The sequence below is a fragment of the Colobus angolensis genome, unplaced genomic scaffold, assembly GCF_000951035.1.
Source record: "Colobus angolensis palliatus isolate OR3802 unplaced genomic scaffold, Cang.pa_1.0 Scaffold314, whole genome shotgun sequence".
Classification (NCBI taxonomy): domain Eukaryota; kingdom Metazoa; phylum Chordata; class Mammalia; order Primates; family Cercopithecidae; genus Colobus; species Colobus angolensis.
The window spans coordinates 365,968-393,488 of NW_012116422.1; the positions used below are offsets into that span (position 1 = coordinate 365,968).

Sequence of the window (27,521 nt, forward strand, 5' to 3'; positions counted from 1 at the left end):
AGAGAGAGAGAGAGAGAGAGAGAGAGAGAGAGAGAGAGGGTCTCGCTCTGTCACCTAGGCTAGAGGGCAGTGGCATAATCTCGGCTCACTGCAACCTCTGCCTCCCAGGTTTGAGTGATTCTTTTGCTTCAGCCTCCTGAATAGCTGGGATTACAGATGTATACCACCGTGCCCAGCTAATTTTTGTATTTTTAGTACAGAAGGGGTTTCACCACATTGGCCAGGCTGGTCTCCAGCTCTTGACCTCAAGTAATATGCCTGCCTCAGCCTCCCAAAGTGCTGGGATCACAGGTGTGAACCACCATGCCTGGCCAAGGTGATGGATATATTAACTACCTTGATTTGATAGTTTCACAATGTGAACATGTACCAAAACATCACACTGTACCCCACAAATACATCCAATTATTATTTGTGAATTAAAAATAAATTAAAATTTTAAAAATGTATAAGGCAAAAATGTCATCTACAATTATGCTATAAATTTTTAATACAGATCTCAGTAGCAGTCTGAATAAGCAAAACACACAAAAACAAAACAGGTAAAGATATACAAGAAATGAACATAATAAACAAATGACCCAAAGAGTACAGACATAGAATAACGGAACCAAAAACTCCAAACACATTTTCTTTTAGAGCACATATTAAAACATTTGTAAAAATTTACAATAAGGCAAGTCTCAACAAATTACAAAAGACTGAAACCAGGGAATATTCAGCAATAACAGTGCAAATAGGTAGAAATATATAACAAAAAGATAAATAGAAAACTATCATGTTAGAAAATTGTAAACAATCCTCTACTGAAATAGCCCACGAATCAATGAAGTCACATTGGAAATTAGAAAATATTAAAACAGAAAATTAAGATGCCATATATCAAAACCTGTGGGATAAGTTAAAGTCATGCTTAGAGGCCATTTATAGCTCTAATACGTATATCAGAAAAGGCAACAAAAAAAATTAACAAGCTCATAATTCCTTACAATAATGCAGAAATATTTATGAGGGTATGATACAGTTCAAAGACCTTCCTCCCACTTGGTTTCTATTATTTAGATATGAAAAAAAAACTCATCTGGGAATGAAGTAGTTGGAAAGGCAAACACTGAAAATAGCTTTAAAATGTGTGGTGTTTGGTTGGGGTGTCAGGGGTAGGAGACAGTATATATTGCAAATTCCTACAGAGAATTTGCAAGAATATCAAAGAGAAGAAAGTCATTCATTAAAGTAACACAATGAACCAAAGCCAGAAGTCTGCCAAGTGGCTTCACAGTACTGACAATGTACTGAGCAATCTTCACCCTCACTAGACCCTAAAAAGCAGGTGTTATTATTATCTTTATTTTACTGATGAGGAAACAGAGGCAATACGATTAAGCAACTTGGCCCAGATCATACACTCAAGTAAGTAGTAGAGTTAGGAATCAAACCCAGGTCTGACTCTAGCACTTTTCTGTCATATTCTACTTTGTGTCAGGAACTCTGCTGATGACATAAAAATGAAAACATATGGGCCCTGCCTTCAAGGAGCTCAGTCTAATAGTGGACAATGGAGACAGATTTATAAGCAAACAGCATCTGCTTTCTACTTCATGAAGAAAACTTCATACAGGAATTCCCTCAACCTCCTTACAGAATGAGAATAATGATGCTGACTGCAGTTAACATCTGAGTTATTTGTACCAAACACACACTTCTACATGTCTTTCACATAGATTATCTCATCTAATGTTCAAACAACCAGATGAGGTAATACTATGATTATACCCAATTTATAGAGTAGGAAACCTAATCTTAGAGATGTTATAAAGGTTTCCCAGGGTCACATAGCTAGGAAACTGGGGTCCTGGGATCTGAAACCCAGGCAGCCTGACTAAATCCATTGTTCTTTTCTACTAAGTTGTTTCCTGATACTCAGTTGGGAGTTCACAACACCCAATAGTTTATCTTGTCTTTGTAACAAATGAAGCAAAAAGGAAAGGTTTTTCCTCCAAGAGAAGTTATTTGTTCCTTAAATCTTCTCCACTATCTCTCAGCTTACCTGCCCTTTCTCTTTCTCTTCCTGATCCACCTGGACTCAACAGCTGATCTTTCATCAGCAACCTCAATTCATTTACCTCATTGTCCTTCCAGCCCACCAGGTCTGGCAAAACTTCCCATCTTTCACAGCATCCTTCATCCATTTCCTATATCTGAACTTCTGTGCTCTGCTGGAGATAACATGTCCACAAGGCCTACTGTTAAAAAGTTCTATTTGGGCCGGGCGCGGTGGCTCAAGCCTGTAATCCCAGCACTTTGGGAGGCCGAGACGGGCAGATCACGAGGTCAGGAGATCGAGACCATCCTGGCTAACACGGTGAAACCCCGTCTCTACTAAAAAATACAAAAAACTAGCCGGGCGAGGTGGCGGGCGCCTGTAGTCCCAGCTACTCGGGAGGCTGAGGCAGGAGAATGGCGTAAACCCGGGAGGCGGAGCTTGCAGTGAGCCGAGATCCGGCCATTGCACTCTAGCCTGGGCGACAGAGCGAGACTCCATCTCAAAAAAAAAAAGAAAAAAGAAAAAAGTTCTATTTGAAGCGGCAAGAAACTTTTTTAGCTAACAACTTGAATACAGACATTATGAAGTTATAAAGTCTGCTGAATACTTTGTATATAGAGAGGGGGGCAGGGAAAGAGAGGTATTGAGAAAAGGCTAGAGGTAGAATATAATCAGTAATGCCAAGCTAGGCATTTTGAATTTGGTTCCTATAGACAACATAGAGTTACTATAGGTTTCTGGGAAGGTTAGTGATATAAGAGCTACTATATTTCTCAGTTAGACTAGATTTTGTTACAATAGAGGGCCCTCAGATCACTAAGGCTTACCCTAGTGAAGTGTACAGGCAACTTATGGGGCAACTACCCTAGTATACAGAGACTCAGATATCCAAACTGTTTAGGTGTTTTTGGCTCTGCCATCTCAACATAAGGCCATTGAGGTCACAACAGCAGGAAAAACAAACAAACAAACAAACAAACAACAGCTGGAAGAGAATGTTAACCTTGCAAGTAATCAGGGAAATAAAAACTAAAACAAATACTTTTTTCCCCATCAAATTGGCAAAAAGCAAGTCTGATAATACAAAATGCAGGAAAGACTATGGAGGAAAACAATATTCTCACAAACTGCTAATGGGAGTATGAACTGGTATTTTTGGACAACAATTTGAGGAGTAGCCACTTTGGGGAGCAAATGTAAGATTATATTTAAAACATATATACCTTATGACTCAATATTCCACTTAGGGTACCTACTCTTAAGATCACTCTGGAAGGACAGAAGGTGAAATAGAAGAAAATGGTACACATAAGAGATAGGAGACACTAGTTGAAGCACAAGACGATGGAGGCCTTACAAAATTAAAAGTAAGCCACCAGAATTGTAAGATAGCTTCCAGGGGCTGGGCGCAATGGTTCACGCCTGTAATCCCAGCACTTTGGGAGGCTGAGGTGGGTGGATCATTTGAGGTCAGGAGTTCAAGATCAGCCTGGTCAACATGGTGAAACTCCACCTCCACTAAAAATACAAAAATCAGCCGGGTGTGGTGGCGGGTGCCTGTAGTCTCAGCTACTCAGGAGGCTGAGACAGGAGAATCGCTTGAACCCAGGAGGTGCAGGTTGCAGTGAGTGGAGATTATGCCACTGCACTCCAGCCTGGGCAACAGAGTGAGACTCTTTCAAAAAAAAAAAAAAAAAACTCACCACTGAAGACAAATGAAAATTTTCAGCTTGAGAGAGTACTCTAAAAGTGTCAATAGGGGAACAAAAATTAGGCAATCCAGGGCAAAACTTCATGGTATCAAGGATAAAAATAATAATAATAATAAAACAAAGACTGGACACAGTGGCTCATGCCTGTAATCCCAGCACTTTGGGAGGCCAAGGCATGAGGACTGCCTGACTCCAGGAGTTTGAGACCAGATTGGGCAAGATGGAGAGACCTTGTCTCTACAAAAAAATTAGAAAATTGACCAGGGATGGTGGTGTGCTGTGGTCCCAGCTGTGTGGGAGGCTGAGGTGGGAGGATCCCCTGAGTCCACAAGTTCAAGGCTGCAGTGAGCCATGATCACACCACTGCTCTCCAGCCTGGGCAACAGAGCCTGCAGGACCTTGTCTCTCTCTCTTTTTTTTTTTCCCCTGTCCACCCAGGCTAGAGTGCAGAGTCACAATCTCAGCTCACTGCAACCTCTGCCTCCTGGATTTAAGCGATTCTCCCACCTCAACCTCCCGAGTAGCGGGGACTACAGATGTGTGGCAGCATACCTGGCTAATTTTCGTTTTTTTTTTTGAGACGGAGTTTTGCTCTTGTTGCCCAGAGGGAGTGCATACTGTGATCTCTGCTCACAGCAACCTCCGCCTCCCGGGTTCAAGCCATTATCCTGCCTCAGCCTCCGAAGTAGCTGGGATTACAGGCATGCGCCACCATGCCCAGCTAATTTTGTATTTTTAGTAGACACAGGGTTTCTCCATGTTGGTCAGGCTGGTCTCGAACTCCAGACCTCAGGTGATCCGCCCGCCTCGGCCTCCCAAAGTGCTGGGATAACAGGTGTGAGGCACCGCGCCTGGCCTAATTTTTGTATTTTTAATAGAGATGGGGTTTCACTATGCTGGCCAAGCTGGAGGACCACGTCTCTTAAAAAAAAAAAAAAAGAAGTAAAATAACAAACACATAACTAACTACTAACAAAAGTAATTAACAAAGGAAAAAAAGTTATAACGAGCTCAGACTTCTCATCAGCAACACTGGAGGCCAGAAGACAGTGTAGTAACTTTTTCAAAGTGCTAAAGGAAAAAGACTTTGGATTTATTATTTTATATTCAACTAAACAATTATGTTAAGAGTAAATATAAAGGAAGGCATTTATGATTCATTCTTCCCCAACCCCCAACAGAACTGTGCTAATAAGACTATTTCAGCAAGAAAATTAATGAATTCAGAAGTAGTAAAATGCAAGTAAATAGTAGCATAGGCAAAAACACATGAATAAAAATAAAACCAGTAAAATGTACGGAAAATGAAAAGAAGAATAAAAAAAATTCTAAGTTTTATGTGTTTAATTGCAATCCAGAGTCAAAATTCCATCAACAGTAACATGACAGAAGGGGGACAGAGATATATACTCTTATAAATACTTGATTTACACAGTAGAGTACCAATCCAGAATCCTGCTCATATATAATGTTTGCTGGCATTTCTTGAAAACTTAGAAGCTGATTTTGAAATTTTCTTTGACTCTTCCATATTTGTTAAATCTGGGATCGAAAGTTGGCTATCAGCACTCCAAAGGCTACCTTATTTTGCTGGTTACCTTAAAAAACAACCCCTATATCTCATTCTTAATTTTCTTTAAAGTTTTTTTAACATAGTCTCACTCACTTGTTTTCTACAAGTGGTTTAAAGCTTTGTAGTATAGTGCAGCTATCAAGCATCAGCAATGCTTGGCCATATAGGTGTCATTTTCACTAAAAAGGCCATTTAAGCCCTAGCCAGATAATAGCACAAATATACTGTGTACCTAGGCTTCTTTTCATCTCAATCAGCTGTTTGCCAAATGGACAGTGAATTTAAATGTCTTTCCAGAAGCTGCCTTTAAGAAAGATATGCAGTGAGCTAGGCCAGATAAAACAGAAAAAGAGACCATGATGCTATCATAGCATTTCTTCCTTAGTCACCATCAACAGGACAACCTTGAAACAAAGACATGATTTCAGACCATACTAAGAAGTGCCTCTATTGTGCCTGCCTGTATGCAAGAGAACCATAAAAAATCTTAATATATTAAATGTTACAATTTAAATGTTTTGAAAAAACATTGTTTTATAATACATACATGATACAGGAAAGATAACTTGAGTGGCATCAAATTACAGACTATATAAATAGTCACTGTATATAATAAAACTTACTGAATTAGAGCATATATTTTCCTACAACCTAGCCTGGAAGGTTGCGTAGCACTTTGCTTTTTTGTGAGTTACTATGTTTATTTAAAAATGACAAGTATGATAGATGACCTTAAATAGTCTCCAGCTGCTAATGGTTTACTATCCTGAAAATACTTAGAATCATTATTTAAATATTTTAACATAATTGATTTTAATGAGTATTTTCTTCATATTATTTCACTGCTTAAGAATTATCAACTAATCTTTGTAAAACAGCACAATTCAACTGTAAAATAGCACAATTCAATCATAATTTATCTGACAGCATATTAATGAAACATGTCATATAATCTAGAAATTAGACTAACATACCTAAATATATCAGCCATTTAAGAAAATGAAGCAAGTTAGAGTATGATCACTGATAAGTACAGCAATAGCCATAATCAAAAAATAATTCAGTCTGAAGAGAGTACATCTCAAACGCACTGCAATTTAAGTCTATAGATTTAAAAGGCACCTTTCAAATCTTCTTAGAGGTCACATTAGAATGTTTTAGACATTTAAATTTAAAAACAAAATGGCAATGAGAAGAACTACTTTGTAGTTCTTATTTTTAAAGTTTAGAAAATACAACAGTGCAATAAAGCTCATTTACAATTCAAAATAAAATTTAATAACAGGATTAAATAAATTGCTAAGAAAATAACAATTACTTACTTTGGAGGCCCATGGTTGAAGACAATTGGCATAACAGCGAACAAGAAAAGCCATTTCCTAGGCTGGCAAGGGTAGTTTCCTTTTCAAACCAGAGCCACAGTGATGAGTATGGTGATAAAATTCTGTTAAGTTTCTTTTTACAAATCACACACCACTGCAGTGTTTATATAAAGCTAGCCTCTCCAAACCCCTTTTAAAACTGAAATCAGGAGCTTTCAGTAAAGTACTGTTCTAAATTAAAACGTTGACTTTAACAAGCAAATCACAATAAATGAAGATGTTTACAATTCTGGCTCAGAATATTCAAACATATACATGCGGCCTCAGGCACCTGACACAGACCTGCAGAGTGGTAGCACAACAGTTAATACAGTATTAGTCAAAGCAAACCAGGCAACATGCACCAAATCTGTGTTCCTGGATTCCATGAAACCTTTCCTCTCTGTGATATAGCTTTGTCTTTTCTTCAACTTATTTCATTCTGTAGAACAAGCACTCAGTGATTCTTCTGCATCAAAAGCAAACATTGTATCCTGAAGATTAAAGTTTCTTCTTTATATTCTTAACCACCAGAGGTTAAAAAAAAACCACCACCACCACCAACAACAACAAAAAAAACGTTGAGCAAATGGCAGTTAGATGATATATGCTGTAACAGGTTTGTCCTGTAGAATGCCTAAGAGCCTCCAAAATTGTAATTATTTTCTCTATTCACATGCACTGTTTACAGCTCTGCAGCACTGCTTCTTATTCTAATGCATCAGTAAAACAGCACTGTTGATGTAAGTCTGGCTTTTCTGGTTAAACATTTTTATATAATATGGTACAAAACCACTATATCTTCTGCTAAAAGACTGAATGTTACTGTCTTAATTCCTACTGTCCTTGCCTGTTTCAAAGCAGCTCCCTAAGGAGAAGCTCCTATTGATTCTATGCTCTGCAGTAAGATGAAATATCTAATAAGAAGGAAAGAGAGTGGGAGGAGAATAGAGCTAAAAGGATGACATCACCTGTACAGAAAGCCTCCAGAAACTGCATTAGATCAATTGGCTACTGTATCTGCAGATGTAGCCCAAAGAGCAATTTACTGAACACACACACACACACACACACACACACCCCATCCTCCCTTCCATGAGACACGTCAGCAAGCTAAATTCTTTAAGAAAAAAAATGGCTTGAACACCCTTTCGACTTCACAGTTTTAAAAATCCATTTTGATTTTTAATTCTGTACATTGATACACAGCTATATTTGGGAAGCCATATCTCCTATTATTATTCAAATGTAATACAGTATTGTCCTCCCAAGGTAAAATTATAAGCTCTGATAAGATACCATTGCATTCCAAATAAAGAAGGCAGCCTAGGTTCTCAGATGTCACATGTATTTGTTAACAAGGGGTTTCTCCTTGCAAAATTTGCTATTTATCGAATAACTGTTCTGAAAGATACAAACTTCAGGATCACTCTAAATTAACATTAAGAATATACAAACTAGTACTAAGATTTGTAGATAGATAGTAAATTTAAATGGAAACAATAGAATTTCATTTCGCAAAGGGAAGCTGGAAAAAAATCACATGTACATCAATAGTTGCAGCATGCACCAATTCCTTTGAGAAAGAATAATCTACACAACATGGTACTTTCCTGTAGCCCAATGCTCAATTCCTAGAAAAAGACAAGAAGCCAGCAAAAGTAACTCAGAAGAAATCAAAGAAAATGATTAAACCTGCTTCCACAGTGTGGACTAAAAAAAACTGCCCCATTTTTCTCCAGAAATTACAGAAAAAGATTTTAATTTTGCCACACCCTCTTCCATCTGAAAACACAATACCACTAGTACCCATCCTTGTTCTTCACGCTTCTGCTACAAGGCACTAGATACTCCAGCTAAGCTTGTGATGGCTGCTCCTAATGGCCAAAGTAAGACAGTTCCCAACAGTAAAACACAGTTATACCTCCAGGCAGCAAAATTATGAGAAAAACAAACAGTGAACAAATCAAAGCAATAGAACTGTTTTGCTATATTCACCAAACACTTTTATTTTGGGGAAAACGGGATGTGCAACATAACAGGACATGTTGCCTGGGAGACAGGTATTTTAACAGGACTCCACTAACTGCAGAAGAAACATCTTGTCGTTAAGCACACAAAAAATAAGTTCCTCAATATCTTTGAGAAAAGTCTGAGTCACTTTCTGAACAACACTATGCTGCCAATCTGAATTACGCTGCTACTTATAAAACTAGAATTTAAGTTAAACTAAGTATAATTTTGAACAAAGACAAGTTATGGTTTCAAAATATGTAATTATTTAGATTTTCATAAAGTTTTAAAGAATGTTTTTCTGCCAAAATTCCAAAAGACACAATACCAAAATACACAATACCTGCATTTAAATATAAAATTAAATCTCACAAATGCAAACAAGCATGACTAGTTTTCTAAACATAAAATATGGAATATTTACACAGGTTGATTTTCAAGCACCAGTGTGTTTTTTTTTTTTTTTTCAGTTTAATTTAAATCAACCATATGTGAGTTGGAATTCCACTTGATACTTCATATTGTACCTTAATTAAAATCAAACGTTAATCATTCTTTAAAATAGAAAAATGATAGTAGCTACTTTGTATGTACATGAAGACAAACTTTCACTAAAGATACAATTTCTAAAAGATGAGTATTTTACACATAAATATCAGTAGCAAGATTCAAGAATACTAAGAATTTCAACACCAGACAGTAATTACATTCATGTATCATGTATAGTCCAACAGAATATATTATAGCCAAATCAAAAAGCAAAATTTTAACGCACACCTTTCCCCCTTTTTATAAATCATGCTGATCAACACACAAAGAAGGACTTCAAGCTGGGTAAGGGAGACAGCCATCTCTTAGCTGCTTTAAAAAACTGCTGCCCAGTGTGAGAAATGTAATCCACTAGTGCCATATGTTAGACCTACTGTAGTAAACACCAATTCAGTAAAGGAACAAAACTCTCTTTTCCTTTAGTTTGACTTGCAAGTGAAGATGACATCATCCTTTATCCTTTACCAATCATCTCACAGTATCTTCGATTCCAGGGAACTGTATAGTGAACCTATCATGCGAAATCTCCCGTGTAACAATACCAAGAAAAGAAATAGGCCAAATTCCATACTCAACATGGGGATCCACCAGCATTCTGATGAAATAATGACTTTGCCTTTTAACTACTGAATGAAGAAATAAACATCCTTTGAAGAGAATAGTAATTTATCAAATAACTAAAATAAATGACTAGGTAAATAACCTATTTTTCACTTGCATCACTTTTAGAATTTTATCACGATCTCATCTCATTATCTTATCAATTCAAATGAATTAAATGCAGTAAAGGAGAATGTCCTGATCTACATATTGTCTAGGAATCACTACAAGACAGCCACTTAACGAACACATTTCTCCTGCATATGAAATGCCATGATGCTAACCCCTATTAATGAAATCTTTAGCTTTAGAAAGGTCTTTTGCACTACTATAAAATAGAGCAATGTATGGTGACTTTGCAAAGATTCAAATCATGACGAAATACTTTTATAAAAGTGTAAATGCCATGCAGTTATTAAAATTTATGTTAACTGTGCATATTATTTATAAACAAAAATACAAACTGAAATACTTGAAATCATATTATTTAGAAAGCCAAAGATAAGGTTCTGATAGTTACTAAATTAACCGTAAACATATCTTTTATGTCAATATGTGACAACACTGAAAAGGTTACCATAGATGAAGGTAAGCCATAAGAGGATATACATTCTAGGCATTATGAAAAACAAACAAAACTAATGATAACAAAAACTGGATTTATACTAACCCAATAGTATTCCCAATCTGCAGTGAAATATTATAATCACAATTTAGAGAAGCCAAACTCCAAAGAAGTTAAAGAACAAAAGAAAAATTCTGTAGTTTTACAAAATAAAGAGGACACTCATTTCTGCATTTTAGTTGTATTTGATTTTTGAAATATAAACTTAAATTGTACTGATTTACAGAGTGAAAACACTTTAAGTCTTTTGGAAAATAAATGAATAAATGACTGCAATGGTCATAGGTAACACACAAGCCCTTTCAAAGGATCATAACAATCTTTTCCACCTCTTTCCCTCCATGTTTAACATGAACATCTGAAATGCATCTTTGCAGTTATCAGACAGTTAACTCTAATTACTGGTGCCCCTCAGGACTTCTGCTTTCAAACTGCATACCTATTCCTCAGCCTTCATGAAGGAGGCGAGGCAAGAATACCAGCATTCTTTTATTCTCTTGTAAGAAACAATGTGCTTCAGCATACTGTCATATATATATCCACTAACTGATCACCCCCATTTTTGTTGAAAATCTGTCACAGCCACCAGCTGGACACACATGCACTATGAAATATGATCCATCCTTAGGGAGTAATAGAGGAAGAAAAATCAAGAAGGAGAGAGAAACTGTCATCATCAACCAAGGTGATGTAAGCTTCTATAATTAGAATCAGTGAAATTGAAAGAACAATAAAAGGCACCACTATGCTTCTGCTTTCCCTCTAGGCTGTGTATCAAGAATCTTCACACCTGCACAGAAGGATACACTTTGTATACAGTTACTCAAGTATAGGCAAACCTAAAGTTTCAAAACAGCATATTAATTTTCTTCAAAAACAGAGCAACATATATAAATGACAAAAAATGAACTCTCATTTAAAACCATCTTTGAATTACTGGGTTCCTTTGTATCCCTTGTTCATAAAGATAACCATTACAACCCTTCTCTACTTTTAAATACTACATTTTCTAGCACTGTAAAAGCCACATACACAACGTAGCACAGTTACTAAACACATACCAAATCAAACTAAACAACAGTCAGCATTAATTTGTTTTCCAACTGGAACACCGTCATAATCATTGTCTTAGACCACTGGTATACATTAATATCTGAGTTGCTTTAAACAATTATCAAAACAGCCTTCTTTAGCAATTACTCCATAAAATATTTCAAGTATGATAAAAAGTCTTTCTAATTCTGGTTCCCTGGGCAAATCTGTCTGAATTAGTATCACACCATTAAGGGAGGAAGAACTGCCCCAGACAACCAGAGGGGCATGCCCTGCTCTCCTCCTCTCAGTACTTAAGAATTTTATATATAGTGAATAATAAAGACAATTTTAAAATGCCTATTTACAAGTTACCAGTATTTATGTAGAAACTTAAAATAATTTTCATACCTTTAACACAGTAATTTCTGTAACTCTATCCTAAGGAAATAATCAGAGTCGTGTACAGATTTTCCCCTAAAAGTTGTTTGTAAATTAGCAGAAAAATTGGAAGATACGTGAGAATACTTCATTACACTCTTATAGCATTATATTAATATTGAAAATAATGTTTTGAAAAAAGTTTAACTGCATAAGAAACACAAACACAAGGATACATAACTAAACATTCAGCATCACCTAAATTAATTAAAATATTTAAATTAATAAAAAGATATATAGTGAGCCCTCTGTGTCCATGGGTTCTGTACCTGCAGATTCAAAAAACTGTAGACCGAAAATATTTTGGGAAAATTCCATTAAAAATAATAGTAGAGGTTGGGGGTGGTGGTGATTACTTCTATACTCCCAACAGTTTGGGAGGCCGAAGCAGGCTATTGCTTGAGCCCAGGAGTTCAACACCAACCTGGAAAACATGATGAAACCCCGTCTCTACAAAAAAAACAAAGTTAGCTGGACTTAGAGGCATGTACCTGTAATCCCAGCTACTCAGGAGGCTGAGGTGAGAGGATCCCTTAAGTTGGGAGGTCAACGCTGCAATGAACTGTGATCGTTCCACTGCATTCTAGCCTGGCTGACAGCGAGAGCCTGTCTCAAATAAAACCCAAAAAACCAAAAACAAAAAGCCCACTACAACAATAAAAAGTAATTAAAAATTTCAGTATAGCAACTATTTACACCACATTTACACTGTATTAGGTATTATAAGCAATCTAGAAATGATTCAAAATACAGTCATGCATTGCTTAACAACTGGGGTACATTCTGAGAAATGTGTCATTAGTCAATTTCATCCTTGGGCAAACATCACAGAGAGTAGCTACACAAACCTAGACAGTATAGCTTACTATACACTTAGGCTACATGGTATAGCCTATGGTTCCCAGGCTATGAACCTGCTCAGCATGTTACTCTACTGAATACTACAGGCAACTGTAACACAATGGTAAGTATTTGTGTATCTAAACACAGAAAACGTACAGTAAAAACAGGTAGGAAAATCTGATGTCATTTATGTGGTCTGTCATTATCCAACACATGACTGTATATGTAAGGATGTGCATAGATCACACAAAAATACTACAGCATTTTATAAAAGGGACTCAAACATCCTCAGATTTTAGTATCTGCAGAAGGTCCTGAAACCAAGCCCTCATGGATACTTGGGGACCATGGTACATTAAAAAAATTGTAAGTGACAGTAGCTACCTCCACTTTTAAGGATGATAGCAAATTCGTTTCCTTCTTCATACTCTTCTATATATTTTACATTTCTACAATAAGCATTTCTTCACAAAATTAAAAAATAATCTGCTCTAACTTGGCTTTTGTCCTAGTTTTAGTTGTATCACTTCTATGCTTTTTCTCTATTTGTGGACTCAGTACCTTCTAACTAGGTACAAAAACCTATCAAGAATTCCGTATTATTTCCTAGAAGATAAACGAGGAGAATTCTCCTAAAGGATATTAGATACTCGTGAACAAAAACAGAAAGTCCTCTTTTGTTTTCATGGTAGAAAGAACCACAAAGAATGTACACCTGTTTAGAGTATTCTGGGCTGTAAATAATGGGAGAAGAGAAGCAATATTGAAAAGCTGAAGATTCTCAGAGGTGGCGCTCCAAACTTCTCAGTAGTAGTGTGATCAGCACTCAATGTCTTATATACAAATAAGATTATCAAAGATCCCATTTGCAAATTTCCTGAGTTTAGAAGTAACAAAAGTCTGTTCATTATTTCATTCTGAAATTACTTATGAAGTACCATATTAAAAACAATCAGGATTTATCAAGCCCACAAATACAAAATAAAGTTCACAATGTTAACAAGTTTCTTCATCAAACACTGACTTTCACTTAAACAGATCAAATTCTAAATTCTCCTGATGATTGATGCAACAATAGTGCTTACACCTCCTTTAGTTTGACTTGAATAAATGTTTAAACTTCTTGTTTACCGGTGCTCCATGAAGAGACTTCAGCAATCACATGTTTGTACCAAAATCCTCTAGTTTCTCATGAGGAGGTGGAGGCATGAACCTATTTCTTACTCTAGGAATGGCTTGATGAATAAGACACACACACACACAAACACACACACACTCTATAAAAGCAAAACATACTTGCAATAATACCTTAAGAGGTCACAGCCATGGTCAAGTAAAAGCATCCAGCCATTTTTCAGTATATCACCACAAAGGTGGTAAGTGATGTGGTATCCTAATAATCACCTTTTATTGAGCTGCATTGACAAATGTACATTAACTCTCTAAACATACTCTGAATCTAAACAAAACATGGAGCACTGAAAGAGAATGGAGAATGTGATATAACCACAGGAATAGCAATGAGAAAGAACTGCCTGCTACATTAGTAATGTGTGAGCCTAAAATGAAAAAGTAGAGTCTAGTGTGTCATATCATCCTTCTACCCACTATACAAACCCAGAACAAAAGACTAGATGGAAAGAAAATACATAAAGGAGACTCAGCGAAGGGAAACCCTTCAAATTAAAAACCCCAATCCATAATGCTGCCATGGAAATCCTTCTTTGCAAATGTTCTTTTAGGAAGGGCTGGCTGGCTCCATGTCTGTGCAGATGCTATGCTGAAGAAAGAGAGGAAGACTAGCACCTTATTCTGTCCCTGAGAATATAAAAAGCACCCTAAGCAACATAGAGAACAAGAAATTTTAAAAATTATGATGTAGTCTACTAAGGAACTTGAGATCTAGTTAATAAGACAACAAACATATAACCAACACTCATACAGACACACTGTTGGTTATTTAAAAATACAGCAGCTGGCTGGGTGCAGAAGCTCATTTTGTCTATGATCCCAGTGTTTTGGGAGGCTGCAGTGATTAGACTACGTGAGCTCAGGAGTTTGAGACTAGCCTGGGAAACATAGTAAGACACTGTCTCTACAAAAAATAAAAATACTTAGTTGAGTGTGGTGGCACATGCCTGTAGTTCTAGCTACTCAGGAGACTAAGGCAGGTCATTCGGGCCCAGGAGTTTGAGCTTATCGTGAACTATGATCGCATAACTGCACTTCACAGCTTGAGCAACAGAGCAAGATCCTGTCTCAAAAACAGCAACAACAACAAAAAAATAAACAGTAGCAAAAGGAAGGAGAAATCAAGGAGAAGGACTATAATTTCTTAACTAAAGTAGGCAAACACCAACAAAGTTTTTTAAACCTTTGAAGCATGTCCAGATTCATATTTGGCTCAATCATATTTCTATAAAAATGAGCACAAATGAGATCTGATATTCTAGAGAATCAAGTCAAAGAAAGGCACATTTGGTGAAACCAAGATGTTTCATGTTTATTGGTCCCAGTCTAATTTTACCATTTAACTCTACATATGTACCAATATTAAAAATTCAACTCACAGGCCAGGCGTGGTGGTTCATGCCTGTAATTCCAGCACTTTGGGAGGCCAAGATCATGCCATTGCACTCCAGCCTGGGCAACAGTGTGAGACTCCGTCTCAAAAAAATTCAATTCACCACTTTTCAAAATGTTTACTGTTACATGCTATTTAAAATGAAACAACGAACATTATATAAAAAATACAGGCATTTAAAACATTCTTAAATAAACTGTTAATTCCATTTTTTGTTATCTCAGAATAGTGTAGAATAATATGGGCACACTTCATCCAAGTACTATCCTATGGGACCAACGAAGAGAAGTGCACTCTATGAACAGGAAATGTCAGAAAAGGCTTCTCTAAAGAGGTCATGGATGAATGGACTCTCGGGAGCTGAACGACTTTGTCAGAAGAACATGATAGAAGCCCATTCTGGATACAAGGAGGAAGTGGCAAGATTCAAAGTGACTCATCAAAGGATAGAATTATATTAGGTAAAGAAGCCAGTAAGCCTTCCAGGTAAAGAGAACAGGACCAAAAGTAGGGACCTCCAAACATAATGGGGCAGAAAGCTGAAAAGGTAAACTGAAGCTAAATAAGAAAAGGATTTATATACCATATACTCTCAAGATTCTTAATTTTTCTTTTTACTTTTTTTTTTTCTTTTCTTGTAGAGACAGGGTCTTGCTTTGTTGCACAGCTTGGTTTCAAACTCCTGGCTTCAGGTGATTCTTCCATCTTGGCATCTCAAAGTGCTAGAATTAGGTATGAGCCACTGCATTTGGCCTCAAAACTTTTAAAAATCACACATAGCACTGGGGATAAAAATGAGTTACATTTATAACATACATAATGTATTTAAAAATTAATACATGTGTTACTGGCAAAATATTTTGTATTCATTATGAAATATACACAAAATCCCCAGAAACTTAAAAGGATAAGATAAGAGTATTTTCTTCCCATGTCCTGGAGATTGTTTTGGGCTAAACAAATGGCCTTGCTAACTACTATCAAACAGGCCTACAAGTAATTAATTCCAAAATCAGATTCATCATTTCTAGGTAGACATTCTCCATCTCATTTGATTGGCTTCTAGCTACTCATTCTATACAGTAAAGTGATTCATCCAGTGACTTTCACATAAATTTTGTAACTACTTTTATCTTTTAAGATTGGACAAAGAAATTACTTGTTCAAAGTGAATGATTCTGAGGGTAAATTTTAATTGTCTGATTGTTCTAACTTCAAGCTAACTTGATTTAACTTTTCTTACCTTTATTCTCCCTTTGTTCTGATTCTTTAGCTTACTTGTTTACATTTACTTTAATATATTTACACATTTTGGTACGCACTTTTTACATCCAGGTATGGAATAAATAATAATAGTATTTTGTAAGCAATAGGAACAAAGGTTTTTTGAATATTTACAATAATAACAACAGCAATAGGATGCTACTAACATTACTATTTTTCAGAGCACCAGATACTAGGCAGAGCCCTTTTTATATATTATCTCACTTAATCCTTTTATAAATTTATAAGTTATCTATCAAGACAGACATACAAAGGTCATACAACTTGCCCAAAGTTACACAGGATGCTAAGCAAGCTGACAGAACAGGCACTCTTATTTTCTTTTATACTCTAAGGTTACAATTATGATGGTTGACATCTTCTAGGAGCATCCATTCTGATGAGAGAGATATTTAAATAAACAATTATACTGCAATATAGTATAATTGTAATTATACTCAGCATAATGAGTGCTTACAGGCACATAAACAAGACATTATGGGAGTGCAGATATGTGCTTAATCCTTCCCAAGAAAAAAATCAGAGTCTTCCATGACATGATGTGAAATTAAGTCTTGAGACTTTTGTTCAGAGGACAAAGAATAAAAATACATTTTAAGTAAAAGGAATTGTATATACAAGAGATGTACATAAACACATGGTTTCTTCAAGGGTCAGCAAGCTTGTTCAGTATGGCCAAAAAATAGGAAATACATAGAAAACAGGTAAAAGATAAAGTTGGAGAAGTGAACAAAGTCCAGATCTGTGCTGTCCAACTAGGGACATGTGGTTATTTACTTGTAAATTGTGCTCAATAGCTCAATACTATGGCTAGCTAGCTGCTATCAATTTCGATGGCACAGACATAAAACATTTCCATCATAACAGAAAATTCTATTAAACAGGACTGGTCTAGACTATGAATTTCCTTGCATGCTAGATCACTGGAATTTTTCTGATAACTGGTAGTAGGCCATAACAGATTTAAGAGTTTAAAACAAGTGACACTGTTAGAGCTTCACTTAGAACTGACAGAAGCAAAATAAATGGACTAGTTACCGGCAAGGGTAAAGGGGAGGATGTAGAAAGCAGGGCTAGTGATAGGGAAACAAGTTCAGAGAGAAGATAAAAAATTTTAAATCAAAGAAATAAACTGATTAAGTAGATATCTTCTGATAAAGAAATTAAACAATGCTTTTCAGGTTTTCTAATTTTTCAAAATCTCCTAAAATGAAACAATACTGCTTTTACAGTGAAAGGTGGCTAGGAGAATTTGAGAGATGCTATTACAACAGTCCTATAAAGAAAAAGGTGAACAGTAAAGAAATGATATGGGCCAATTAAGTGAAAAGCACAAATTCTGAAACAAGTGAAAGGAAGAATCTGTAGATATTATTGACTGATTAGACTGTGAATATACACACATGTTCTAAAAATTTCAACCACCCCCCACTAAGACAGGCAAACCTGGTATTACAATATCCTCATTTTTAGAGGTGAAGCACCAAAGATTTAGATGAACTGTCAGCATTCAGTTAGTGAAGCAAGAATTCAAGATAGATGGCTCATCTAAATACTGGACTTTTTATACTTGGCTTGATTACTCATCCTGCTCACTAAATATTGCTCTTGATCACCTTTCTGCTATCTAAATACCAAAGTCATCTGACTCAAAGATCAAAGCTCTGAAATTTCTGAGACTATACGAAGACATTTAAATTTGTTGTAAACTCTAAACATATTTGAATATTTTACAAAGGAATATGAATATACAAATGACTAATAAGAACATGAAAAGAGGCTCAACACTGTAAGTCATCAGGGATATGTAAATTAAAATCAAAATGAGATACCACTATATAACTATTAAAATTTTAAAAAATAATAATAAAATCTGACAATACCAAGTGTTGGTGAGGATGTGGTAACTGTCATTTTCAAAGAACACAAATTATGTAAAATGCAACAGCCACACTAAATAACAATTTTGGTAGTTTCTTATAAAATTAAGCATACATTTGCCATACGACCAGTCACCCACTCCTGGGTATTAACCTAAGAGACATGGAAGTATATGTATCAACAAAGATTTGTACATAAATGTTCATAGTAGCTTTATTTGCAATTGCTCAAAACTGGAACAATGTAAATATTCATAAACTGGCAAACAGAGAAACAAATTGTGGTATATTCATATAATGAAGTAATACACACCAATAAGAGAGGGGAAAAAATACAATTGATACACACAACAGGGAATGGTCTCAAAATCATTATAATAAGTGAAAGAAGCCCACCCCCCAAAAATTCACATTATATGATGCCATTTACATAAAATTCTAGAAACTAAAATTAATCCACAGTGACAGAAAGTAGATAAATGGTTACTTGAAGATGGGGATTTAGAAAAGATGAATTACAAAGGGAGACAACCCTAAACTTTAGGGTGATGGAAGTAATCATAATCTTGAATATGGTGATGGTTTCAAAAGTTTATTATACATATGTCAAAATTGATCAAAATCAAAATTTCATTAAAAAATTTTATTTTTTTTTGAGAGAGTCTCACTCTGTAGCCCAAGCTGGAGTGCAGTGGCATGACCTTGGCTCACTGCAACCTCCACCTCCCGGGGTCAAGTGATTCTCCTGCCTCAGCCGCCCGAGTAGCTGGGACTATAGGCAAGTGCCACCATGTCCAGCTATTTTTTGTATTTTTAGTAGAGATGGAGTTTCACCATGTTAGCCAGGCTGGTCTCAAACTCCTGATCTCAAGTGACCTGCCTGCCTTGGCCTCCCAAAGTGCTGGGATTTCAGGCATGAGCCACCGCACCTGGCCCAAAGTGTGCACTTAAAATATGAGTAATGCATTAACTTTAATAGTATCTCAATAAAGTGATAAGAAATTGTATCAAAAAAATTGTTGCAAACTCAAGAGCAATACTCAACAGGGCTTCAAAAATGTTATTACTATTACAGAAGTGCTCACTGTACATTAAAAAAAGTCACATTAAGATTAGGGCTCATGTTTATACAAAGCAGTAAAACAACAAAACTATAAAAATATTTCATATGAATAAATCATCTTTTTCAGTCATTCTAAGAATTTAGTTAGAAAATAAAATACACGCAAAATCTTTAATACAAACCCTTGTACAAGTTGGGTACTAAAGAATAATTACGATAAACAACAGTAACATCTTTAAATTTTTTTTACTCTTCAACACTCTAGCAAGAAAAAGTAGATGATGGTTTACACACTAAGGGAAAAAACAAACTCAAATTTCCACTGTTGTCTAAAAGAAGAAATGATTCCTCCTGATCTTTTTCTCTCTGAATTGCTGATAATAGAACAAAAGACATAAAGAACCCTATCAAGGCCATTAAACCAATTCTCTTCTTGCTGCTCTCATAAACATGATTAAGATTTTTGCTACATAGCATCCTTACCTAGACCAACTGCCAACATTGTAGGACACTGGCCAGACGCACAGGTGTTACATAATTGGTGGCATTAATTAAAAGTAAATGAAACCTTCAATACTGTATTTTCTAAGTTAACTGAAATATATCCTTTTTAGGAAAAAATGACTCCATTAATTCAAGAAACAGCTCATGTACATAACATGACCAAAAAGCTTCTCTAACCCAGTCTCATAGTTAATAAATCAGTTTTGTCTAAAATAAATCAATTTCTCCTTTTCATGATTTGTCAAACTCTTGACAGTACTTAGTAGGATCACCATCTAACACTAGGTATACATGTAAAAATGCCCCTATACTCAGCGTTATCAAACAAATGGAATCCATGAGGAGTATGCCTATTGCTCTTTCTGATCCCAGGAAATCAGTATATCTAGAAGACGACAACTCTCAGTACAGAGGAGGGCTAAAAGCAAATGACTCACAAGCATGGCCCACAGTTAATAAAGAAAATATGAAATCTGTCTAGGATTCATGACAGCACACCAAAAAAATGTGAGAAAAGAAGATACTGAAGTTGAGACTAGAATGAGCAAGCAATCAAAACACACACAATGTATGCACTCTAGCTCATACAAGGAAAACCAAATATTACAATTAAAGATTCATTTATTAATTCTACCTCTTGACATTTTTTCTATAGAAATGAAAATGTGGGCATACATTGCACTTAGCACCTTAATTTTTTAAAAATAAGGAAAAGGCTGGGCACTGTGGCTCATGGCTGTAATCCCAGCATTTTGGGAGGCCGAGGCAGGCAAATCATGAAGTCAGGAGATCGAGACCACCCTGGCTAACATGGTGAAACCCTGTGCGACAAATATTAGAGCTGTCTTTTTTTTTTTTTTTTTTTTTGAGGCGGAGTCTTGCTCTGTCGACCGGACTGGAGTGCAGTGGCCTGATCTCAGCTCACTGCAAGCTCCGCCTCCCGGGTTTACGCCATTCTCCTGCCTCAGCCTCCGAGTAGCTGGGACTACAGGTGCCCGCCACCTCGCCCGGCTAGTTTTTGTATTTTTAGTAGAGACGGGGTTTCACCGTGTTAGCCAGGATGGTCTCGATCTCCTGACCTCGTGATCCGCCCGTCTCGGCCTCCCAAAGTGCTGGGATTACAGGCTTGAGCCACCGCGCCTGGCCAGAGCTGTCTTAATTCTAACACTTATTCCAGTACAAACAGCTCTCTAAACAATCTTTCTTATTCCTAACACCTAACATGGAATGAGTAAATACCTGTTTAAAACAATTAAAAGAACTAAACACATCCTTGGGAATTTCACTATAATCAATCATCCTTTTTATTATTATTTTTAACACATGCAAACAAGAGGAAATGCTCCGTACTAATTGTTTTAATATTCTAGAAATCGTACTTTGGAAATTGGTAACTATGAAACCTCTCCCCTCAAAAATACACATGATTTTTTTAGATTACCCTTATTTCTTGATTTAACTACTTTTCAGTCTAAAAAGAAGCTATTCACAACTACAAAATTAAAGACTTTTGAAGATACAGCTTACTTTTTTTTTTGCAATGGAGTTTTGCTCTTGTTGCACAGGCTGATTGGCTCACTACAACCCTGTCTCCTGGGTTCAAGCGATTTTCCTGCCTCAGCCTCCCGAGTAGCTGCAACTACAGGCATGCACCACGACACCCAGCTAATTTTTGTATTTTTAGTAGAGATGGGGGTTTCACCATATTGGCCAGGCCAGTCTTGAACTCCTGACCTTGTGATCTGCCCGCCTAGGCCTCCCAAAGTGCTGGGATTACAGGCATGACCCACCGCACCTGGCCTAAGAACTTTTTTCACTATTTAAACAACAAAAAAGCAAAAACAGAACTCTGACTGGTAAGAGTATTCCTAACCAATTTTACCAAACAGAAGTATTGAAAAAGATTATATATTTACCAGCCCCAAACTTTTACATACAGAACCCAGCGTGTTATTACCAAAGATACATGTAAAGATACTATATATGAAAATTAAGGAAGATTCATGAAGTGTTCCTAAATATACTCACAGAAAGATAGCTGTTAACCTCCACATCATCAGTAATGGTTTGGCGCTCTCCTTTATAGTTAATTTTTCGAAATCTTCTTCGGGATTGTCTGGCAGGAATTTCCCTTTGTAGAATACTATCTTCATTATCTTTGGCATTCTCTACCTGAAACACACGTCCATATTCCTGATTAAATATCAAATCTTTCCATATTATTGACAGTCTATGGAGTCTTAACAGGCTCATAAGGAAGCTTCATTTACTTCTTATAAAAAACTGCCTCAAGAAAACCATCTGTATAGCACAACGCTCATGAGTTAAAGATTAAAGGTGATGTTATTATAAAGATCTGGAGACCACAGTTTCCGTCCAGGAAACAGTCTCTCTTGTGCACATAAATATACATCCTCTAAGCAAAGTCACTTACCAGAAATGAAGGCTGTTAACTACACCTACATATTCAATAATTACAACTTCAGAGTTCCTCTAACTACAAAATGCCTGATTATAAACATATTTTACTTAGCAAACAATCCTGGTTATGGTTTTAGTTAATTGTTAAAAAGCAAAACAAGAAAACTTTATGCAATATTCTTTAATTTTTAACTTAATGCATGACAATAGCCACAAGTAAGGCTGGCATCTTCTAAGTAAGATAATAAAATGGAAAATTAACATTTGTTAGGAGTTTAAAATAGGCCAGCGTGCATATACATTAAGTACTTAGTTCACACAACAGCCCTGTAAGCAGGTATCACTATCTCTACCTTGTAGACAAAGAAAAACCCAAAGATATTAGTGACATTCCAGTCTCACAACAGTGATACTTATTAAAGGTGAGTTGGCAACCTGGGCAACAGAGCAAGATCACATTTCTACAGGGGGAGAAAAGATAAGCCAGGCATGGTGGTGTGCACCTGTAGTCCCAGCTACTTAGGAGGCTGAGGTGGGAGGATTGATTGAGCCCAGGAGTTCAAAACCACTGTTAGCTATGACTGCACAACTGCACTCTAGCCTGGGCAACAGGACAAAAACCCTGTCTCAAAAAATTTAAAAAAAAATTTTTTTTAAAGGTGAGGAGAAATATAGACCTATTTATCTCAACAGCTTATGCCATTGATACAAGACTGCACTGCCTGTCCAATCACAGACTATACCATGATTTTTTAAATTAACTATTTTTATAAAGGTATATTGATATGCTCTAAAAATCTACCTGTATAACTAAGCTCACATCTAATAAATAACAAATGGTGGTTTTAGTTTTCCCCTATAACTGCTCTTTTTGCTAATGTCAGAGTTCTCGATATTACCAAAAATTTCCTAGGCACCCACTCAAACACACTGGTGTCCCCTTATCTGAGGGGGAGACATTCCAAGATCTCCACTAGATGCCTGAAACTGCAGACAGTACCAAATCCTACCTATGCCACGTATTTTTCTATATTTACAGAACTACGATAAAGTTTAATTTATAAATTAGGCACAAAAGAGATTAATAGTAAAATATAATTATCATAATATGCTGTAATAAAAGTTATGTGGGGGGGCAGGCGCAGTGGCGAGTGCCAGTAGTCCCTGCTACCAGGGAAGCTGGGGCGAAAGGATCACTTGGGCCCAGGAGTTAACATCCAGCCTGGGCAACACACCAAGACCCTATCTCTTAAAAAAAAATAAGTTATATGAATATGGTCTCTCTTTTTTTTTTTTTTAACTTTTATTTTAAGTTTAGCAGTACAAGCATAGGTTTATTATGCAGGTAAACTTGTGTCACGGGGTTTGTTATACAGATTATTTCAGCACTCAGGCATTAAGCCTAGTGCCTATTAGTTATTGTTCCTGATCCTCTCCCTCCTCCCACCCTCCACCAAAAGGCCCCAGTGTGTGTTGTTCCCCTCTATACGTCCATGTGTTCTCATCATTTAGCTCCTCTCTCTTTCAACAGCACCACAGTCCTGAAAATGTGGAAAGTGAAACTGCAGATATGGGGGTGTGGGAGACTACTGTATCATATCAACATTCTCAGCACCCTGCTTGTCTTCCAAATCTTCAGTTCAATTCTCTCTCAGATTGTCAATTCTCTATAAATCCCTCCCATAATGCTCTTTCATTCCCATTACCACCTCTCCTTAATTCAAGTCTTAATCACCTCAGTCCCAAAGTACAGCAAGAGGTGATCCTGCTGCTTTAGGCATGTTCCTCTCCAATTCTATCCTGTATGGTCAGACAAATCACTTTATAGATAATCACCATTTCTCAGGTTTCCTGTTCAAAATGCCACAAGGGACTTCTAATGTTGACACCAAATAAATTTTAAACTCTTACATTTGATATTCAAAGTCATTATAAACTCCATTCCCAAAATGCTTTTATCACCTTATCTTACACGTACAATCCTGGAAAAGCTGCTCCCTTATTTGCTTTCCCATAAAAATTCTAATTAGATACACAAAATTTCCTAGTGATTTCTAAGAGTTGATATCTAATCTGTTCTGTTCAGGTGTGAATTCAAGAATAAGTAGCAGCCAACTCAATGTGACTATTCCTGTGCCCCTATATATAAATAACTAATACTATGCCAAGTAACTTATTTCTTCAATTTGGGTTATCATACCCATTCTGTCTTCACATGCTATCATTTAGACACTACCTATCTCAACGGCCATCTCTTCCATAATCACAAAAGACATACCACTCCTCAGACTTCAATTGGCTTATTGTGTATACACACCTAGACTTTTCAAAAATGGGACATGTTCTCTACTGCCTTCAGACCTTTACATATGCAGCTGTCACTTCTGGCTAAAAGCCCATTCTGTCTTTGCCAACAATATTTGCCTTCTACCTACATCTTATGACCTAGTTCAACCAATCCCTCCTCTACTCCAGAAAGGTATTATTCCTTCTATAGCACTAAGCATACCAACCTCACTAATAAGATAACACGAATAAGATAACAAGTTCTCTAAGGCAGGAACTGTATTATGTAATATTACATTCATCTTTGTTCACCTAATATTCAAGACATTTGCCAAAATGGGTGTTTAACTAAATTTTCCCTTTTGCCTCAAATACATTAGGTCCTTGGAATTATGTATAAGGCCCTCAAAAGGTATACACAAGGCCATATACCAGAAACTGTAGCTTATCTCATTTAAGGCTCACAATAACCCTATTACATAGTTACTTTTCCTATTGTATAGACGGTACAGTCTCATAAAGTTAATTCACAGGCTAGGCAGGGTGGCTCACTCCTGTAATCCCAGCACTTTGGGAGGCCGAGGCAGGTGAATCATGAGGTCAGGAGTTTAAGACCAGCCCGGCCAAGATGGTGAAACTCCATCTCTACTAAAAACTACAAAAATTCGCCAGGCACGGTGGCAGGCGCTGTAATCCTAGCTGCTCGGGAGGCTGAGGCAGAAGAACTGCTTGAACCCAGGCGGCAGAAGTTGCAGTCAGCAGAGATCGTGTCACTGCACTCAAGCCTAGGTGACAGAGTGAGACTCCGTCTCAAAAAAAAAAAAAAAAAAAGTAAATTCACACAAGTAGGTGAATCAGGACTCAAAACCCAAGTGTGACTAAAAAGTCCAACTTCATATTGCTCTATCCCAAAATATAAAACGGATTATCTGCTTTAGGCAAAAGTCCAACATTACATGATTCTTAGGTCTTTTAATATCTACCACTTATTGAGCAATGCAGAGATTTAAACAATAAAGGTTTTACAGAGTAAAAATGGAAGTAAAATAAATTTAGGAAAAGGCTTTCTACGTTTCAAAATCTTGGGAAAAGTACCAAATGCAAAAAAAAATCTAATCATGACTTTTATTCCAGGAATATAAAGAATTAAATGCCCTTAACAAAGTTCCCACTGAACATAACTTAATTGTGGTATTTAAAACATTAAAGCCTGCATTAAAAACAATGTTAAGATTTTTAAAAAATAAAACCACAAACACAACTGAAATGGCACAAAAGGTACAGAATCCAAAGGCCAAGAATGATGTGAAAGCAAAAATACTTGAACTTGGGAAACCAATAAAGTCCTTGATCTACCGGACAGTTTCTGTCAAACTCTAAAGATTTTTCACTCTGATGTTTGTAGGGAGTGAGAGAGATAAGAGATGAAACAAGAGACTCTACCAAAGCTGAGGAATCTAATAGAAACCTACTCATAAAGCTCATTCCAAACAGCTACATCCTCATTACAAGGGTAAGCAAGGTATAAGCAGAAGGGGACAGGAAGAAAACTTGCCCGGCACTGGGAAAAGGGGAAGAGGGGAAGCAACTAAACAAAAAGTGCCTTCCCCTGAGAATTCAAAACCACAAGCCAACCCTCATGCAGATCTGTAGTTTGAATTCTTAATACCTCAAGCATGCAAGTAAACTGAAAGACATTCAGCACTATTAACATAGAATAGCAGAAACAACAAATGCAAAACTTCCTTACAAAAATGCAGGTATTTTTTTTTTTTTTGAAATGGAGTTTTGCTCCTGTCACCCAGGCTGGTGTGCAATGGTGCAATCTTGGCCCACTGCAACCTCCATCTCCCAGGTTCAAGTGATTCTCCTGCCCCAGGCTCCCAAGTAGTTGGGATTACAGGCATGTACCACCATGCCCAGCTAAATTTTGTATTTTTAGTAGAGATGGGGTTTCACCATGTTGGCCAGGCTGATCTCAAACTCCTGACCTCAGGTGATCCACCCGCCTCAGCCTCTCAAAGTGCTGGGCGTGAGCCACCGTACCAGGCCAACAAAAATGCAACTTTAACATAAACCTCAAAGTATTACCGTACCTAAAGTTCCAAGACATATGAACTCATAGACAAACATAAAAAAATCCCAGCTACATCAAAATCATGTGAGGAAGCAAGACATAATGAAAAATAAGCCCCCCAAAAAGCAGAATGACACTTGCAAATACTCCAATATACCGAAAGTGTTAGAGAACAGAAAACCAAAATTTAAAAACTTTCAAACAAAAGAAAACTTGAAAATGAGCCAGAGATGATGAACAGCAACCAAGCAGGTGAGGCTTGACCAGGACAAAAAGCCCTAAGTGCCCTCCTCCCCACTGCCAGGCTAGCAAGCAGTGAGGAACAACCAATAGCAATCTACATTTGGAGGAGAGATGAGAACATGAAGAGACCCTGCTGAAGCACAAGAGCACAGAGAAGGCCTAAAACTGAGTGGAGCAGGAACACTGACTGAGAAAAATCTTCCAGCAAACTCAAGGACAAAGTAACAATAAACAAATTTGAAACCACTGGTGCGCTGAAGGCAACCATAACAGCAAGAGAATCCAAACCTAGCTCAACTCCAGTAGAAATGCGTTCATCTCTAGGCTTAAAAGCTATAGCCCTATACCCGATGCCTAACATTAAATCCAAAATTATAACTCACATA

At 36.7% G+C, this 27,521-nt stretch overlaps 1 protein-coding gene across 5 annotated transcripts in view; it reads right to left on the bottom strand.

Moving 5' to 3' along the window:
- Positions 1–27,521, bottom strand: part of RAPGEF6 (Rap guanine nucleotide exchange factor (GEF) 6) — a 222,103-nt gene that overhangs the window by 101,672 nt on the left and 92,910 nt on the right. For all 5 annotated transcript variants that reach the window (XM_011951038.1, XM_011951041.1, XM_011951037.1 and 2 more), the window contains exon 6: positions 22,137–22,280. In XM_011951038.1, coding sequence (XP_011806428.1) covers positions 22,137–22,280 — 144 coding nt within the window. The remainder of the gene's footprint in view (positions 1–22,136; positions 22,281–27,521) is intronic.